This window comes from Lissotriton helveticus, chromosome 10 (assembly GCF_964261635.1).
Source record: "Lissotriton helveticus chromosome 10, aLisHel1.1, whole genome shotgun sequence".
Taxonomy (NCBI): Eukaryota; Metazoa; Chordata; class Amphibia; order Caudata; family Salamandridae; genus Lissotriton; species Lissotriton helveticus.
This window is the reverse complement of record NC_136071.1, coordinates 1174811965-1174830729: the sequence shown is the minus strand read 5'-3', so window position 1 is coordinate 1174830729 and position 18765 is coordinate 1174811965. Positions and strand designations below refer to the sequence as shown.

Here is an 18765-nt window from a genome sequence, read left to right as displayed (position 1 = left end):
AATAATAGATATATGCATGCTTATACGTACACGTACAGGACAGTAATAATGCGTACACCTACAATGCTAACCCTAACTAGATGTGCCTAAACATACCTATCATGTATGTAGGTGTATAGCCTAGAATTGACTAGGATAAAGCCAACCCCATTACCTGATGTGAGAGAAAGAAGGACCCCATCTTGGCCTTGAGATGGACACCTCGCCAGTAATGTTAGACCACTGCATGCTGGAGTGTCTGCGTGCAGGAACCTCAGCATCTTATATCAGCATGGAAGTCTTTCTCCTCTGTGCGCCACAGCAAAGATATGGTGTTTATATACCGAAGCAGTACCCTAAGGGGTTCTACCATGCTGTGTTATGTCGGCCGAGGCTGACAATAGGGATGACCCTTATACATAGTTATTATGCAGAAGATGGTAGTCCTGCTGTGATTCTGAGAATCCACATGCATAATAAATGAGGCTAGTTTTCGAAGAAAACCAGGCAACATTTATGCAGCACCTAACTAGGTAAAAGGTCAGCCCAAACAAGTTATGTAAGAAAAAAGTAAAAAGGGAATGTCCCTCTAATTAATCATTAAACAATTTAAATTGCTAAAACATGCAGAAAAAAATCCTAAAATATGTATATGTAAAAAAAAATGATAAGTCCATTGTATGCGTTAAAAAGCTCTATAAGTCCTTTAAAATATGTTCACATGCAGTTTGAGTGACTAAGTACGTCTGAAAACCAAGGTGCTCAGTAAGAGTGAGAAAAGAAACAATTTGCTTAAAATTCCAATTTCGTTTTTTTTGGCAAAGAGGACAAATTATTCACAGCACACGGAGATCCAAATGTTTTGTGTCCTGTGCAGGAGACGCAAAATCACTGCTGCTTACCTTCGCAGACGACGGTCCCTGTAACACCTCACAGATCAGGTCAATCGAGCAAAGGTGATCTTCAGTTCCCACAGCCAATTCTGAGGAAGCATTTGAAACATCCAAAGCCTGTGTGCCTGCGGTAGAGCTGGGGCCCAATCCAACAGGAGCTGAAGCATCCCTTGGTCGCTCTACGAATGCGGACATCAACATGGGAATACACGGAGGACACCGTACTATGTGGGCCTTTAATGGGCCCAGAAATAAATACAGATTCAGAGGCGCAACGATGGACGTGTTAGACAGAGGTCCAACAAGCATTCTTGTCCAAAGAATTAAAATCAGAGAACATGCAAAACACAGTCAATCCAGACTGTTCGGAAAATTAGGAAGCAAGACTCGCTTATCTCCCGAAGTCGAGGTATGCTCAGATGGAGTACCATGCGGTCACAGCAACGTTGCTCCAAAAGAGTTTTTTCCATCTTCTTGGTGATTGGGACGTCCACTGCGTAGCAGAAAAATTGTAATCAGGATTCCCACTACCAGTAGCAGGATTAGCGGACGGCCTCCAAGGATGCTTCCTAATATGGAGTATATAAAAGCTGGTATCACTCTGAAGACTGTCTGAAAGGTGCTTAACAGTCCAGAACCTATGGTCTTAAATAGGTGTACTATACCCTACATATCAGTCATGTTAAAGATACGCTGCACCATTTCTCTGAAATGGAAAGGGTTGTTAGTTCGTACTAGTGCCTGCATCTCAGCTGAGTACCTGGCACCCTGAAGATCAAAAGTCTCTCGGGCTGAGGTTAAGGTCATGTTGTTCTGTAAAAGCATGGCTTTCAATCGGCTCAGTAAATCAAACCTTATAAAGGAAGCATTCAACAAAGGCCATAACAGCGCCTCCCTGACTGTGTGGGTCCGTGGAAACAATACTTGCATACAACAAGTAACCCTGGAACTTACTGTGACTAGATATGCGATGCTTGGAAGCAATCCACAGCAACCTTGATCATTCAGCATTAAGTAACTCCCATTCGAGAGCAGCCTGAACACTAGATTAACCACGGCAGCTGGGGATCCCTCAAACGACAGGATACATTTTCAACTGAACCATTACAGGTCCTGTGAAGCATAATATCCTGACATATTAGAGACCCACTTAATGAAGTTTCACAGACTGTACTGCTGAGAAATACTTCAGTGTTCGCATTCCTGCATCTAAATATTTATGGTAATTCCCAAGATTCATGGATGAAGTCCTTTCCCATCGCTTCAAACCTGCCTATCTGGTGGTACTCTAGACAACACTGAAATTGCTAAGTTGTTACTGGCAATGTTATACGGCCATGAATTAACCATTCTGTGGACGGTGACTTTGCCACGGTGAAAGGTAATTGCTCTAATATTTCAATGTGCAGCATTGCATATCTTGCATCTTTTTGTGCCATTCTCATTGGCCTTTTTGATAGATTATTTGCAGAGAATAGAAACGTGCTGTTAATATATCCCCAGGGCACATAACCAAAGCGGAATGATTATAGCGTCCTACTTAATAAAAGACTGGATCGTAATCGCTCCACAGCTTTCTGTTGAGCGATTTTCTAAACTTCATTGTAAATAGCATATAAGAAGAGTTTACGACGTGGTTTCCGGGGACCAAGCAAAAAATCCCTTAAATCCATGTCATCTGAGAATAGGAACACATGTGGTTTCACCTGTTACAGTGTTGAGGTTCTTAGCCAATCTTGGCATTTCTTCCCAACACTGTATGATGTCAGCACCCCAGAGTGTTCTGTTTGTACGTAGCGCTGATCAGGCCTATGGATACTAAACCCTTCGGTGGTACCCTTGAATCTTGACTTACACCTATTTGTGTCGATAGGCCAAACTAACCATCACTTCCAATTGGGGTTTGATGAATTGTATGAAACGTCATGCATGATGTCATAGCAAACCACAGTCACGTTCTGTATAGTTTTGCAATCTCTCAAGGTGTGAAAGCGAGGGAATACAAGGAGTGTTCAAGTCCTTGATCTTGACTAACCCAAGACAGGAAGTCTGTTGCACAGTGTCGATCAGGAAAATAATCTGCTGTGGTACGAGGCATGCTCTAAATAGTGCCTCAGTTCCCCGAATCTGCCATTCCTTAGTCCCCCAGACTGACTTTATGTCTATACTGTCTTTCCATAAGTTGAAACCCTGTTTAGACAGTTGGAAAATAAAGGATGCAAAGTATATCTGTTTTGTGTTAGTAGGCATATTTCTCTTTGCAGATATAGGTGCAAGCTCATAATAATATGAGCATGGATCTGATGTGTTAACCCAGAAAAATAAGCAAACTTTTGTACCAACATTTGTGAACTACCTTTCTGTGATGTTGGACAATGTTCCCGTTGGTGGTATGTGAAAACATTACAAGGGGTACTTGCTTTAAGCAAAAAATGATGACCATAGTGTTGGTACCAATACATGGTGTCAAAATCACACATATCATCATACATTTTATTTTTTGAGAATGCAGCGGATTGTTCTTAATCGGACAGCATACTATTAACCGTTTCAAAATCCCAATCGTCAGAGAATGTACTGGAGGTGATGATAAAGTCAAAGAAATTTTAAATACATGTAGTATTTTCAAAAGTTCAGTGGGACCAAATACATCATATGAAACCCTTTCCAAAACTATTCCTTCAGGACCGGAAACTGCTGCAATGTTCACAAAGTGTTACAGCAAACAAATGATGGACAGAATGCGGACAATGCAAACATTAGTCCCAGTCAAAAGATCTGGGTTAAATCCATCGTTCTTTTGCCCACTACGCCACCCCGGTTTGCACCCAGCCGTATGCAAATCAGTCTTAACCCTGTTCAGTCCAGAACAAACTGCCAGGCCAGGTCCACAAATGTCGCTCTGTTCACGAAGAGATGACATGTGGTTTCAGGACCAAGTTCACGTGTGATACTGCGGAGGGTTCTGTAAGACAATGTCCATTTAGTAGCAAGAAAAATACAGTCACTGAACCTATTCAAAGGACTAGGACCAGTAGACCAATTTCTATCCAGAGCTGTAGCCAGGGTGAAACACGGTAAGTCTTTTTCAGTCAAAGGTAGAAATCCTGACGTTTTTTGGGGGGAAACTGGAGCTGGCAGTGACTCAGGTTCACTTGGATCCAGAGAGAAGGTGTAAAAAAAAAAAATCGATGAAATAGCCTGATGCAGTTACATCTATCAATGGTAGCTCAGCAGGTTTGGTTGAACTGGCTGATGACTCGTTTTGATTCCTATTCACATAGATGTCGGTATTAGGCTGAATTGAGATCTGCATTTCATTTGTGCTCTGTTGTTCAATTCCAATAGGCACGACTTCTATTCCATTGTTGGCAACTCGGTTACTTTGTAGAGTAGAATCTTCAAAGGTTATTAGACTTTCTGTCTGAACATCCTGTATGGTAGCAAGAAGAGATCGATGGCTACCCTGGAGCCCTCCCCTATTCAGGATCGGCCACATAGTGTGGTTTAATCAGATCAATGGAGACAAAGCTTTTTTTCCGGCAAGAGGTTTAAGAAACACTGTTCATGTTCCTTCAACAGCCAGGACAGGAAAAGGTGTTCTGTAGGATGGCCCAAATTATTTTTTGTGCACGAGCATGTTCTCTGACCAGGTCCCAGACCTTTGGGACCCAGGCAGGTCTTGCCATTACTAATTTTACTTCCCCAGTGGCGATGCAATTTATTTGGACGTTGTGCCAGGAATTCATTAAGTTCCTGTAAAACAGCCAAACCGTTATCGATGTCAAATGGCTTTTCATCCACCACTGCGCTGCCACAATCAAGATCGGGTACCCACATTCCCATCCCAAATAGGACCTCATATGGAGTGCGGCCCCCCCTAGAGAACTTCTTGGCATGCTAAGTGCCCTCTGGACCCCATATAGGTGATTGGCCAAACTGCCACCAGAGCCGAATCCCTTTGCTGTTAAGGATTGCTTTAAGTCCCAGTTTTTCCTCTCCACAATTGAATTTCCTTCGGGATGATACAGAGATGAGTACTGCAATGCAACACCCAAACTTCCCATGGCTTTCTTGTAAGCCTGAGAACTAAACTCAGAGCCATGATCAGGTGTATATCCCTATAAAGACTCGGAAATCCTTTATAACAGTTCGGGCGTCAGCCGAGCACTGAGGCCAAACCCAGAATCCACTGCCACCAAGATGTACTTGTAGGCCCCATCAGATTGTAAGGGGCCGAGTTGGTCCAAGTACACACAAGTGAGAGGTCTGTCTGATATCAGTAGGGATTTTTGGTGGGGTGAAGGTGCTGCGATGGAACCCTTCACCTGCTGACAGATGTCGCACCCAAGGACAAATGTTTTTGTCGGTTTCGTTAAATCTGGCCACCAATAGCGTGGTGTCAGTAGTGAAACTGTTTCAGTAATCTCTCCATGTACTGTACTCGGACCCTGGTGTGCAGCTAGAATTAAACCTAATCTGGGATCTATGTTTGGTATTACTCTATCCCCCACTCCTGGAATTTGAGAACACAGAATATTTTGCGCATATAACTTGTAGGAGTACTTAAATGGAAAGCTTTTTGGCACCGCTGAGCTATTTTTGTGTGAAGCAATGACAGCTACCATTATGTCTCCATCTAGTATTGTGCGAGAACGAGTGATTGCAGCTACGGCAGCAGTTCGACTGGCGGCTTCATCAGCCAATAAATTCCCTTCAACGTGCATGCCAATACATTGATGACTCAGCGTATGAATCCCGTGAGCCAAGCCTTTTTTTTCAGTTCTGCCACTTGTTCCCAAAGCAACCTGTACTTTATTGTGCAACCTTTTGAGTCTTTAATACAATTTTGACCCCAGTAGTGAAGATATTCATTCTATGACTTGACACAATTAAATGAATCACACACAATAAGTGTGAGGAATTCTCGAACTGTATTTTTTAGTACCAGTACAAGGGCTTTTAATTCTGCCAGCTGAGCTGTGCAAACTCCTAGAGACTGCGTCTGCGTATTGGTAAGACTGAACTTGCCATCCCGCATACGACCCTTTACAATCGCATATGCGGCGCTGTATTGCTGTTTACTTTCTACGGCAGGCTGAGTAGATCCATCAGTGTAAATAATGTATTCATAATGATTTAGAGGCATTATTTCATTTGGGAGAGGATATTCTTGTTCGTACTGAAGAAATGCTTGAGTTTTTAATGTAGAATCAAATTTGTAGTCTACATCTGTTGCAGTGAGAGAATTAACCCATTGTATCCATTGTGGATGCAGCGCTTTTGTGTTTGGAATGCTAGCTTTTCTGACAGCCTCTAAGGCCAGTACCGGAATCATGAAAATATTCATTTCCCCTGTGCCAGTGCTCTTTCTCGCACTACAGCAGTCTGTACTGCTGTCAAAAATGTTTTAGTTGATGCAAAGCGCATCTCAGCATTTCTGTACAAATGAGATTTGTATGCAATTGCTCCTGTTTTGCCTTCATTGAAGGTCAGGTATGTGTACCTAGATTGACCCGCTATTATACGGATCACCAAATTTGCAGTATTTACACGTGTGTAAGGATTTGGAAACATCATGTGAGCTTGTAAGGAACGTAGGATATCTCTATGTTCCTGTGTCCAATGGTGAACTGAAAAATCCGTTCTGATTAAATCATAGAAAGGTTTTACTTTTTCTGTGTAATCCAAAACGTATGTTCTGCCAAAAGTTAGGAATCCCAAAATGGACTGTACTTTTTTTATTTTAATTTTTTTGTTTTGTTTTTTTGTTGAGTTTTTGGAGGTTGGAGCCGCGCACACTTTTCTAAAAAGTTAGCTGCCAGGCTTTTCCCTTCACTTTAAAGCTCATATCCCAAAAACAGGACACTGAGATGGGCAATTTTTGATAGTTTTAAAGTTACATTTATAGCCCTAAGAGACGAATCCCAAAATTATGTTGCAAAGTCAATAGAAGGAAAAATAGAGAAATCGCCCAGCGCTGGTTCTCAGTTCCCTGTTTTCCTTTCAGAGAATATTCACTATATTAGATCATGAGCTGAGAAAAACACAGATTGCATCTTGAATGTCCATGAATTCTTTTTATTGCACATCCTTCTCTTGGACTATTGAATCAGTTGATCTTCAATTTGTATAATATAGGTGTGTCTTCAATTTGTATAACATAGGTGTCGAAACCAATAAAAAACACAGATAAACATCTTCATCAACAAGTGATGCTAAAACAGCCAGCACATGTTTCGCGATTTAACGCTTCTTCAGGGCTTGCCAAAGTAGATTCCAGAGATATATCTCACTAACTCTTGATAAAGAAATCTACAGATCTTCTTCATGTCCAAATATTTCATGCAAAGTCATCCTTCAATAACATAATACAGCTATAGCTGCCCGTCAATGTAAATGCCTTCACTGTGATCTGTTTATTCAACATGTCACCATAAATTCCATCATGTTCTGGGGAGCTATTTTTACTTCTGCTGCGCTAACATCGTCAGAGCCCATTCCCCATTTAGAAGTTGAGTCCTGAGTAGCCTGGGCATTTCTTACTTCAAGGCCAGCTACTTTCTTCTTTTTAAATTGAGGTTTTGATTTTGGTTTATATTCTTATTTAATATTATAGTCCGAAGTACGATCTGTATCTCCAGACTTTGTTCGTTCTTCTGATCTGTGTTCTGACCGTTCTTTCCCTCTCTGAGTTTTTGATGAACCCTGAAAGGTACGAGAGGAACGTGCATCAGTATCCTGATACCTGTCTGTTTTTTTTTAGGTTATCACGATTTCTAAGGTTACACCTCCTTTTGGAGGGTTCCTGTTGAGGAGACCCACCCCTAGATTGTGATCTATTCTTTCTATTTTTATTTTGTTTATTATCCCATTTCTTTTTAGAAGAATCAGGTGCCTGCCTGGGGATATCCTTTTCAGGACTACCCATTACTTGTGGTTTTGAGGCTCCAGCTCCCAAATTATCTCTACCATATTTGGTGTATGTTTCTTTGATAATTTTAGTTAATTCTTGCTCCTGTTGTGCGGGAATGCATTCCCTCAGGCATTGGTGTATAGCCACCGCTGCTGCCTCACCTTTTATGTTTGCTAAAATAATTATTGATACCTGGGAAAAGTTGCCTAATAATTTTATCCCCAAGTTTATAGCAGGTTCTGTTCCATACTCATTCTGTATTTGTCTTAATAGCTGTGATACCAAATGTATTGAGGGGATACCATGAGTTCTGGTGTCGATGGCAGCGAAAACTGTACCCCAAGAGGTCCAATCCTCTATCAGGGGAGCTATACTCATTGGCAAGCAAAATGTCAGTATTCCATGTTTTCCTTGTGGGCCAGTGTTTTGAAACACTGCCTCTAACTAATGATTTTCTGTGCTATCCAGAATGCCATTTGCTCCCGTTTAGTGGGCATTTTCCCATAACCGCGTTCAGCATTTATGGGGTGATCTTAGTTGCAGTCATCCCTTGTAGTTGACCTGTTGGTGTTACCCTTGTAGGTTGAAGTGTGATTGTTCTCATAATGAACTGAGTCAGATTTCTGTAAAGTTTTTTTATATCTTTGTGAAGTGGACGGAAGTCTGCTATTGGCAATATGTAAACGTATGGATGCGGCATGTAAGCAGCTAGGACCGGCCAAGTTGTTCTGTCTCTGCTGAGCCGACAAAGTCTTACTTTTTCTGTGGTGTGTGGGAGGGCGCCTTTAAACCAGTTTATATGCTCCTGGTAACTGAGCAGAACTTCAATGTCCTCGTACAGACAGCATTCTTCTGGTATTTCATCCGGAGTGTAAGAATGAAATGTTTTTGTGCACGCGTCTGCAGGTGGGAATCTGACCCATGAATAGAATACCTCCGTCCTGAATGACTTGTGTGCCTCAATCACGAATGTCGTGGTCCCACCTTATGCTGGGACTCTGTACTCTGCTAGTTTTAAAGTAAGTGTATTTCTGACATTTTCTGAAATCTTTATTGCATCATCTTGCTCCACATCCCGTGCTGCATTTGCATTTAATGCTGCCACAGCGTTCTCACCGACAAACATTGTTGAAAGAGTTTCAAGGAAACTGAGAAGGTTTGATGCACAATAGGGAATTATATTCCTTCAAGCTTGAATAAACCTACAGCCAATACATAGGATATACCTACTCATCTGCTGTGGATTTTTCCCTTCCCAATCCAGATATCTCTGAGTATATGTGAATTGGGTCTCTGAGAAAGCCCAACTGAACTACTTAGATTTGACCGTAAAATAAAAACCAAACCAGCGTTGGTGGCTCATTTTGTGTAGTTCCTATGAATCTATATAGGACCTGCACGTTTAGACAAACTGTAGGATTGGTGTCCAGACTGATTCCAGACACCCCCACCGGATATGCTTGCCTGCATACCAGCTAGCTCATAGTGTCACTACGAAACCCTCTTACCAAGGAGAGAATAGTTACTGGCAACTATCCAACATGACAACACTGACCCCTCAGGGATTGTGGAAAGAGCAGAGTACCTTTCACTCTGTTGCTCATGCTCCCTTTGTCTCAGAGATATACACAGAATAAATGATGGGGACGTTTTCAATAAGCATTTATTTAACTGGTGTCATTCTAGTGTAAAATATGTGTGCAGCAACAACCATAAGACAGAAACAGATGTATACAGTTATAAAACCAACAGAGTAAATAGATGGTAGGATTCTAACAGAGTTAAAACAATAGATATATGCAGGCATACAAGTATATGGCAGGGTTAGCATTGTAAGAGTACACAATATTACTAACTAGATGTACCTAAATGTACCTACGTGTATGTAGGTGTATAGTCAAGAATCCCTCTAGAATAAAGCCAACCCCATACCCGATGAGAGAGAACGAAGGACACAGTCTTTGTCTCAAGCTGGACACCCCACGAGGGATGTCAGACCACTGCATGCTGGAGTGTCTGCGTGAAGGAACCTCAGCATCTCGTGTCAGGGTGGAAGTCTTTCTACTCTGCTCGCCCCAGCAAAGATATGGTGCTTATATTCCCAGGTACCCTCGGGGGTTTTACCTTGCTGTGTCATGTCGGCCAAGGATGACGATAGGGATGACCCTTATACATAGTTATTATGCAGACTATATAGAAGATGGTAGTCCTGTTGTGATGATTCTGAGAATCCTCAAGCATAACAAATGAGGCTAATTTTCTGAGAAAACCACACGACATTTATGCAGCACCTAACTAGGTAAAAGGTCAGCCCAAACCCGTTATGTAGTACAATGGAAGGGTAAATTTAGGTGAAAAATTAGGTGACTGCACATTACACATAAGGAAGTACAAAGCCAATGCAGGGAATCAAAGTAAGAAGGATACAATGAAGGCTGAAAGAAGCGCAAGTGCTGTAAAACCAGGATCTTGTCAGGACATTCAATATGGGGCAGGAGTTTAAAATCTTGTGGGGTCTGCTTTTTATTCTCCTTACCCCTGGAGCATTTGCTCACTACCCTCTTTTCCCCCACTACCAGAATAGTGACCTTCTCTGCCAAGTTCTCCTTTTAATGTCCTGATGTAAGAGTTGCTTTCCTCTCGCTCTACTCATACCTGCCTAATTAACACATTTCTCCATTCCTCTGTTCCGTTCCCCTTACTCTCTACTATAAGAATGCCCCCTCCTCTCTACTCTTCTCCTATTAACGTCTTACATCACCCCAGTTCTCCTCATTGCCGTAAAGACTGGCCTTCCTCCTTCACTATTCTATTTTTCACCCAATTATCATCTTCGTCACTTACTTTTCCCTCTGCAGTATTTCTGTAGGAAGGGCTTTCCCCTTCCAGTGTGCATCAATGCACCCTTCCATTCCTTCAGACCTAGCCTACGTGTAGCTGTTGGAATGCTTTGAGTTGCCTTCGTCACTGCACCCCTTCCATTCCTTCAGACCTAGCCTACGTGTAGCTCTTGTGATGCTTTGAGTTGCCTTCGTCACTGCACCCCTTCCATTCCTTCAGACCTAGCCTACGTGTAGCTCTTGTGATGCTTTGAGTTGCCTTCGTCACTGCACTCCTTCCATTCCTTCAGACCTAGCCTACGTGTAGCTCATGGATGCTTTGAGTTGCCTTCGTCACTTCACTCCTTCCATTCCTTCAGACCTAGCCTACGTGTAGCTGTTGGGATGCTTTGAGTTGCCTTCATCACTGCACTCCTTCCATTCCTTCAGACCTAGCCTACGTGTAGCTCATGGGATGCTTTGAGTTGCCTTCATCACTGCACCCCTTCCATTCCTTCAGACCTAGCCTAAGTGTAGCTGTTGGGATGCTTTGAGTTGCCTTCGTCACTGCACCCCTTCCATTCCTTCAGATCTAGCCTACGTGTAGCTGTTGGGATGCTTTGAGTTGCCTTCATCACTGCACCCCTTCCATTCCTTCAGACCTAGCCTACGTGTAGCTCATGGGATGCTTTGAGTTTCCTTCATCAATGCACCCTTCCATTCCTTCAGACCTAGCCTACGTGTAGCTCTTGCAATGCTTTGAGTTGCCTTCCACATCCCTTGCTTTTCTCACCCTCTACTAATGCTCTAATAGTCCTCTTCCTTCCTCGCTTTCCTCCCTGCAGCCTTACCTTCCTCACTTTTTACTACTGCAGTAGGAGTGGCCTGCCTCCACCCTAGCACTCCTTGCTCCATATTAGTTATGTAGGACCAGCATTAACCTGCCTGTTGCCTTCAACATTCCCTGATAATGCTGCATGAGGAGCCCCCGTCTCGCCCTATGTGTCCGCGCTGCGCATGAATCCTATAAGAGAAGCTTCCCTTCACCCGACCTCTCTGCTTCCCTATGAACTCTGTGAGAGAAGCCCCACTCGCTCCACTGTTATCATAGTGGCTTCCACCAACACTAGTCTTCCACAGTCCATGATACGGAGACACTTCCCTCCATCCCCAGCCTTCCTCCGTCCAGCTGTCCTTACTCCACCCCAATGTGGACTTGGCTCGGTCCAACACCCAAAGAGTACACCACTAACCATAGTCTTCCTCAATCTCTAATACTTTATGGACACATGTTCTCCACCCATGGCTCTCCATCATCCCGAGCCTTCCTCGCTCCCTACTACAGCTGCAAGTCTGGTCGTCCTCCATTCCCAACAATGTAGAGGACGCTCTCCACCATTCCTAGCATTCCACACTTTCTACTACGACAGTAAGAGTGGCTGACCGCGATTACTAATACTGTAGTAGAAGCTCTCCACCATCCCTAGCCTTCCTCACTCCCTTGTAAGGCAGTAAGAGTGGCCCACCACCATTCCTAATGCTATAGTAGAAGCTCTCCACCATCCCTAGCATTCCTCCCTCCCTTGTAAGGCAGTAAGAGTGGCCCACTGCCATTCCTAATGCTGTAGTAGAAACTCTCTACCATCCCGACCCTTCCTCACTCCCTCGTAAGGCAGCAAGAGTGGCCCACCGCAATTCCTAATGCTGTAGTAGAAACTCTCTAGCATCCCGACCCTTCCTCATTCCCTCGTAAGGCAGCAAGAGTGGCCCACCGCCATTCCTAATGCTGTAGAAGCTCTCTACCATCCCAAGCCTTCCTCACTCCCTCGTAAGGCAGCAAGAGTGGCCCACCGCCATTCCTAATGCTGTAGTAGAAGCTCTCCACCATCCCTGGTCTTCCTCGCTCCCTCAAAAGGCAGTAAAAGTGGCCCCCGCCATTCCTAATGCTGTAGTAGAAGCTCTCCACCATACCTAGCCTTCCTCACTCCCTCGTAAGGCAGCAAGAGTTGCCCACCGCCATTCCTGATGCTGTAGTAGAAGCTCTCCACCATCCCTAGCATTCCTCACTCTCTACTAAGGCAGCAAGAGTGGCCCACCACCATTCCTAATGCTATAGTAGAAGCTCTCCACCATCCCTAGCCTTCCTCACTCCCTCGTAAGGCAGTAAGAGTGGCCCACTGCCATTCCTAATACTGTAGTAGAAGCTCTCCACCATCCCTGGCCTTCCTCACTCCCTCGTAAGTCAGTAAGAGTGGCCCACCACCATTCCTAATGCTGTAGTAGAAGTTCTCCACCATCCCTAGCCTTCCTCGCTCCCTCGTAAGGCAGCATGAGTGGCCCACCACCATTCCCAATGCTGTAGTAGAAGCTCTCCACCATGTCGAGCCTGCCTCACTCCCTTGTAAGGCAGTAAGAGTGGCCCACGGCCATTCCTAATGCTGTAGTAGAAGCTCTCCACCATACCTAGCCTTCCTCACTCCCTCGTAAGGCAGCAAGAGTTGCCCACCGCCATTCCTGATGCTGTAGTAGAAGCTCTCCACCATCCCTAGCATTCCTCACTCTCTACTAAGGCAGCAAGAGTGGCCCACCACCATTCCTAATGCTATAGTAGAAGCTGTCCACCATCCCTGGCCTTCCTCACTCCCTCGTAAGGCAGTAAGAGTGGCCCACCGCCATTCCTAATGCTATAGTAGAAGCTCTCCACCATCCCTAGCCTTCCTCGCTCCCTCGTAAGGCAGCAAGAGTGGCCCACCGCCATTCCTAATGCTGTAATAGAAGCTCTCCACCATCCCTAGCCTTCCTCGCTCCCTCGTAAGGCAGCAAGAGTGGCCCACCGTCATTCCTAATGCTGTAGTAGATGCTCTCCACCATCCCTAGCCTTCCTCGCTCCCTCGTAAGGCAGCAAGAGTGGGCCACCGCCATTCCTAATGCTGTAGTAGAAGCTTTCCACCATCCCTAGCATTCCTCAATCCCTCGTAAGGCAGTAAGAGTGGCCAACCGCCATTCCGAATGCTGTAGTAGAAGCTCTCCACCATCCCTAGCCTTCCTCGCTCCCTTGTAAGGCAGTAAGAGTGGTCCACCGCCATTCCTAATGCTGTAGTAGAAGCTCTCCACCATCCCTAGCCTTCCTCGCTCCCTTGTAAGGCAGTAAGAGTGGTCCACCGCCATTCCTAATGCTGTAGTAGAAGCTCTCCACCATCCCTGGTCTTCCTCACTCCCTACTTAGGTACTTTGAGTGGCCCACCGCCATTCCTAAAGCTGTAGTAGAAGCTCTCCACCATCCTCAGCCTGCCTCACTCCCTCGTAAGGCAATAAGAGTGGTCGACCGCCATTCCTAATGCTGTAGTAGAAGCTCTCCACCATGCCTAGCCTTCCTCACTCCCTCGTAAGGCAGTAAGAGTGGATCACCGCCATTCCTAATGCTGTAGTAGAAGCTCTCCACCATCCCTAGCCTTCCTCACTCCCTTGTAAGGCAGTAAGAGTGGCCCACCACTATTCCTAATGCTGTAGTAGATGCTCTCCACCATCCCTAGCCTTCCTCACTCCCTCGTAAGGCAGTAAGAGTGGCCCACCGCCATTCCTAATGCTGTAGGAGAAGCTCTCCACCATCCCGAGCCTGCCTCACTCCCTGCTGAGGCCACTAAAGTGGCCGACCCTATGTTCAATGCTGTAGGAGTAGCTCTCCACCATTCCTATCTTCCTCCATGGCATCTACTGCTCATCTTCAAGTGCTAAGCTTCTGTGTTAATACTACTTCCTTTATTGTGATTACTAGATGAGGGGCACTATTTAAACCAGCATTACCCTCCCTGCCCTCCACAAACCACGTCACATGAATCCTACAGGCCTCAGCAGGGGCAAAGGCTGGGCCTGATGTCCCAACACTTCAGGGATTATGATCCAGGGGTCAGAGTATTTCATTTCATGGAAGCCCCACCAGCTTGTTCAACCTCCAAGTCTCTCACAGGTAAGTTGTCCACATGCAGCGCCCGCAGCCTCTTACCTTCCAGCACACACTGCGGAAGCGGCTGCTCCGAAGGCGCCCGTTGATGCCATGGGACCGGATCCGTGCCAGGCAGTTGTCAATCCCAAAGAGCTCTTCCCATTCTCGGCTGCAAGAACCCAAGAGAAGGAGACGTCAGATCATGAGAGGTGAGTGGCAGAGACAACAGAGCAGAGCAGGGCCCACAGAACAGAGCTAAGACCCTCCTTGGCACCGCAGATCAGTGCCACAGAACAGAGCTAAGACCCTCCTTGGCACCGAGAGGGCACAAGCCTGGTACGCAGTTGGGCATGGAGTAATGCATGACTAACGGTTTGGACACATTCTCTTCCCCTTATTTAATGAATATGCAGATGGTATAATCATGCCAGCCACCAAATGAAATTCATGAAATCTGCGTAGGCCTTTTAATGACTTGCCAAGGTTGGCCCCACAGTTTAGCAAATGAACAAGAAAATCATTTCCAAGCAATAATCGGTCTACAGACATTAGGAAAGCATTAAAAACGTGGGTTTCCTGCTACATTTCTCGATCTTCTTACAGGTGAGTTTGGTTCACCGTGTGCACTTTGCAAATAAATAATTATTTTAAAGAAAAGAAGTGAAATTAAAGGAAAGAGAAAGGGAGAAGAGCAAGGAAAGGGAGAAGAGCAAGGAAAGAGAAGGGAGAAGAGAAGTTAAAGGAAAGAAATTAAATGAAAGGGAGAAGAGAAATTAAAGAGAAAGGGAACAGAGAAACGAAAGAAAGAGAGAAAAGAAGAGGAATTAAAGAGACAGAGAAAAGTGGAGAAATAAAAGAGAAGGGAGAAGAAAAGAGAACAGAAAGGGAGAAGAGAAGACAAGATATGACATTTGGTAACATTCCAAGGCTTTTATGCCAGTCCCTAAACCATGAGCAACCGTCAGGAAAGACAGTCTAATGCGGAAATATTTTGGGGTGAAATCCCGTGCACTTATGTGAAAACTTTCAACATGCATTTCCTGTGGACGGAGCACCGCACGTGCCATCTCGCTCTTACCGCTGGTCTAGAGGGGGGGGGGGGGGGTGGGGCTGGAAGGACTTGCCGTGAGGCATGAGCTACGAAAGATTCAAGGACTTCCACTGGAAGGGGGCGGGGTCTGGGGTGTGGAAATGACGTCCCTAGAGGCCACATCGGACCCCAGCCCCCCCTGAACGAGGTCTCGGCACCTCGAGACCCTCGGGACCGAGGAAGGACCCTTGGGCATGAGTGGGACTCTGAGAAGTGGGCCTCTTCCTACGTCATACTCTGCCACCCCCTCCTGCCCCTCACATTATAAAGAATTAATTCCAATCTGGAGGTTAGCTGCCGAGACCAGCAATGGGACCACGCAGGAACATTCACATGCCTTCAGCTGGCATGTACGCCGTATATAATGTATAAGCCACTGACATGAGACACCAAGATATACTGTTCTATAGAGGACGGGCCCCTTTGGTTGATACGTTTGATTTTTGTGGCTAATTTGAAAACGAAAAACTATAATCACATCATTGGGTCCGGAGTGCTTAATGTATATTAGGCCTGGGCAGTAAATTACATTCCGCTCGCGGAATTTGCGGAATTTGGGTAATTTCGCATTCCGCGGAGAACGCGAAATTGCTCAAAATTCTGGGTTCCGCGACTTCGCGTCATTTTTTCCTTGTTCGCGTTCTCAAAATGCGTGTTTGTGAGATATTTCCCTCCGAGCACGCAAACAGCGATTGCAAACAGGAAAAAAGCATCTCGAACAAGCAAATCCGGGTGTTTGCGGAATTTCTGCATGTTCGCGGAGATTTTTTACAGTTTCTCAGAGATTTGCGTAACGCGATTACGCAAATTTCGCCCCCCCTAATGTATATACGCATGTCTACAAGACTCACTGAAGATATACACAGAACTATAAGTGACATGTTGAATCAACACAGTGATATATATAATAAACAAAAAGACATACTGTAAAACAATCAACAAAGATAGAAAATACCAAAAAGGCGGAGGAGTGGCAATTATCCACAACAATAACCTGTCAGTGTCCAAAATTGATACCTTTAACTACAACTCCTTCGAATGCCTAACTGCCAACATCAAAACCACCAACAACGATCTATTGCACTGCCACCTCCTGTACCATTCCCCAGGTAACACTGTCACGTTCACGGAACACCTGATCGCTCACTGCTCTCTCCGAGACACCAACAACCTCATTCTAGGCGACCTCAACCTCCACTGGAATGATAAGAACAGTGTTCCAGTGCAAAGCCTAAATGAACTACTGCATACCAACAACCTCACCCAGAACTGCTCAAAAGAAACCCACAACAAAGGAGCACTCCTGGATGCCATAATCGCCCAACATGACGCTATCACTATAGACCACATCCTTCCGGTCGACTGGTCAGACCATCACCTAATCCTATTCCACTTCTCTCAACCAATCATGTGTCAACCCCCCCATCTCAGACCCCCCTACATGGTCTAGAAACCTAGCACAGATCAACACAGTTGATTTAGAAGAAAAAATATCCTCCTTCCTACCCATCTCCCCAGAAGGTCTCAACTGCAGAACTCACATCCCACTATAACTTTACCATGTCCTCCATCTTAGACCAACTAGCTCCCTTGAAACTGAAAAAACCCAGGAACATCCCCTCCAGATCCTGTTTCAACAAGGATATTAACGAGGAAAGAAGGCAACTCAGAGCCACAGAACGTCTCTGGAGAAAGAATCCCTCCTCCAGCCGTTGCGAAGAACCCAGAGCAGCAAGAAGAAAGTACAAAAAACATATCAATAATGAAAAATCCAACTTTTTCTGCACCGTGCTGGACAAGGCCAAAAACAGACCAAGAGAACTCTTTGACATCATCAAAAAACAAACGTCCAAGCCATCCACTTCCCATCTCCAGCCCTCTAAAGCCTTATGCGACAACTTCGCCAACTTCTTTAACGAAAAAATCACCCAGATCGAACTATCACTGGACCTCAACCTCCATCCCCCCCCCGGCAAAAACTGCACCCCAGCAATCGAAACTACCTCTAAATGGGCGACCCGCAACTACCTGGACTTCCTTCGAACCATCCCTGAATCGGAGATCCTCAATTTAATCTCCTCCTCCAAGCCCTCAGCCCACAACCTCGACCCTATACCCTCTCAAATGGCCAAAGAGCTGAAACTCACCCTGTCACCACTTTGATGCAAAATCATAAACAGCTCCCTAAAAACTGGCATCATACCAGATTGCCTCAAAGTCGGCAAAGTCACTCCCCTTCTTAAGAAACCAGGCTTAGCCACTAACAACCTGAATTATTTCAGACCTGTCTCCAATCTTCCCTTCCTATCCAAAATCCTTGAAAAATGCGTTCTCCGTCAACTGAACAAACATATTGACAATACGAACTTGCTAGACCATCACCAATCTGGTTTTAGAAAAGGCTATAGCACCGAAACTGCAATCCTCAACATCGTGGACGACATCTTCAACTCCCTTGAATCAGACCACTGCTGTCTACTCATCCTTCTAGACTGGTCAGCAGCCTCCTAGACTTGTCAGCAGCCATTGACACGGTACATCACAGTCTTCTCATCAAAGCGCTCAAAGAGCGGGTAGGTGCAGACAAAGTGGTCCTTCAATGGTTCTCTTCCTCCTTTCAAAACCGCTCCCAAAGAGTAAAAATCAAATCCTTTACATTTGACCTCTTCCCCGTGAACAGAGGTGTCCCCAAGGATTCGTTCTCTCCCCTTAACTGTTCAACATATATATGGAACCCCTCTCCTCCATTCTGAAAAAAAACTAACATCCCTTTCCATCTATATGCAGATGAGACAGATCTACTTGGAAACCTCCTCCTTTAATGACATTCTAAGACTCAACAATACTCTCAGGGAAGTCCAAGAATGGCTATCAACAAACCACCTTAAACTCAATCAGGGAAAAACCGAGATCCTCCTCATCTCTAACAAGGAAGAAAATCCGCAAATCGTTGAATGGCTGAAAGCAAATCGATGCCCTCGACGGGAATCTGATCCTGGCAAACGCGGTTAAATCACTTGGAATTACCCTTGACCACAAACTATCCATGACCAACCACATCAAGAACTCCGCTAAGAGCACCTTCCTCAATTTGAAGCTCCTCAACAAAATCAAACCCCACATTC

At 45.0% G+C, this 18765-nt stretch overlaps 1 protein-coding gene across 1 annotated transcript in view; it reads right to left on the bottom strand.

The window, feature by feature from the left end:
• Positions 1-18765, bottom strand: part of TBC1D5 (TBC1 domain family member 5) — a 1704599-nt gene that overhangs the window by 784658 nt on the left and 901176 nt on the right. Inside the window, exon 8 of the mRNA XM_078664018.1 lies at positions 14611-14719. Within this exon, the coding sequence (XP_078520144.1) occupies positions 14611-14719 (109 nt within the window). The remainder of the gene's footprint in view (positions 1-14610; positions 14720-18765) is intronic.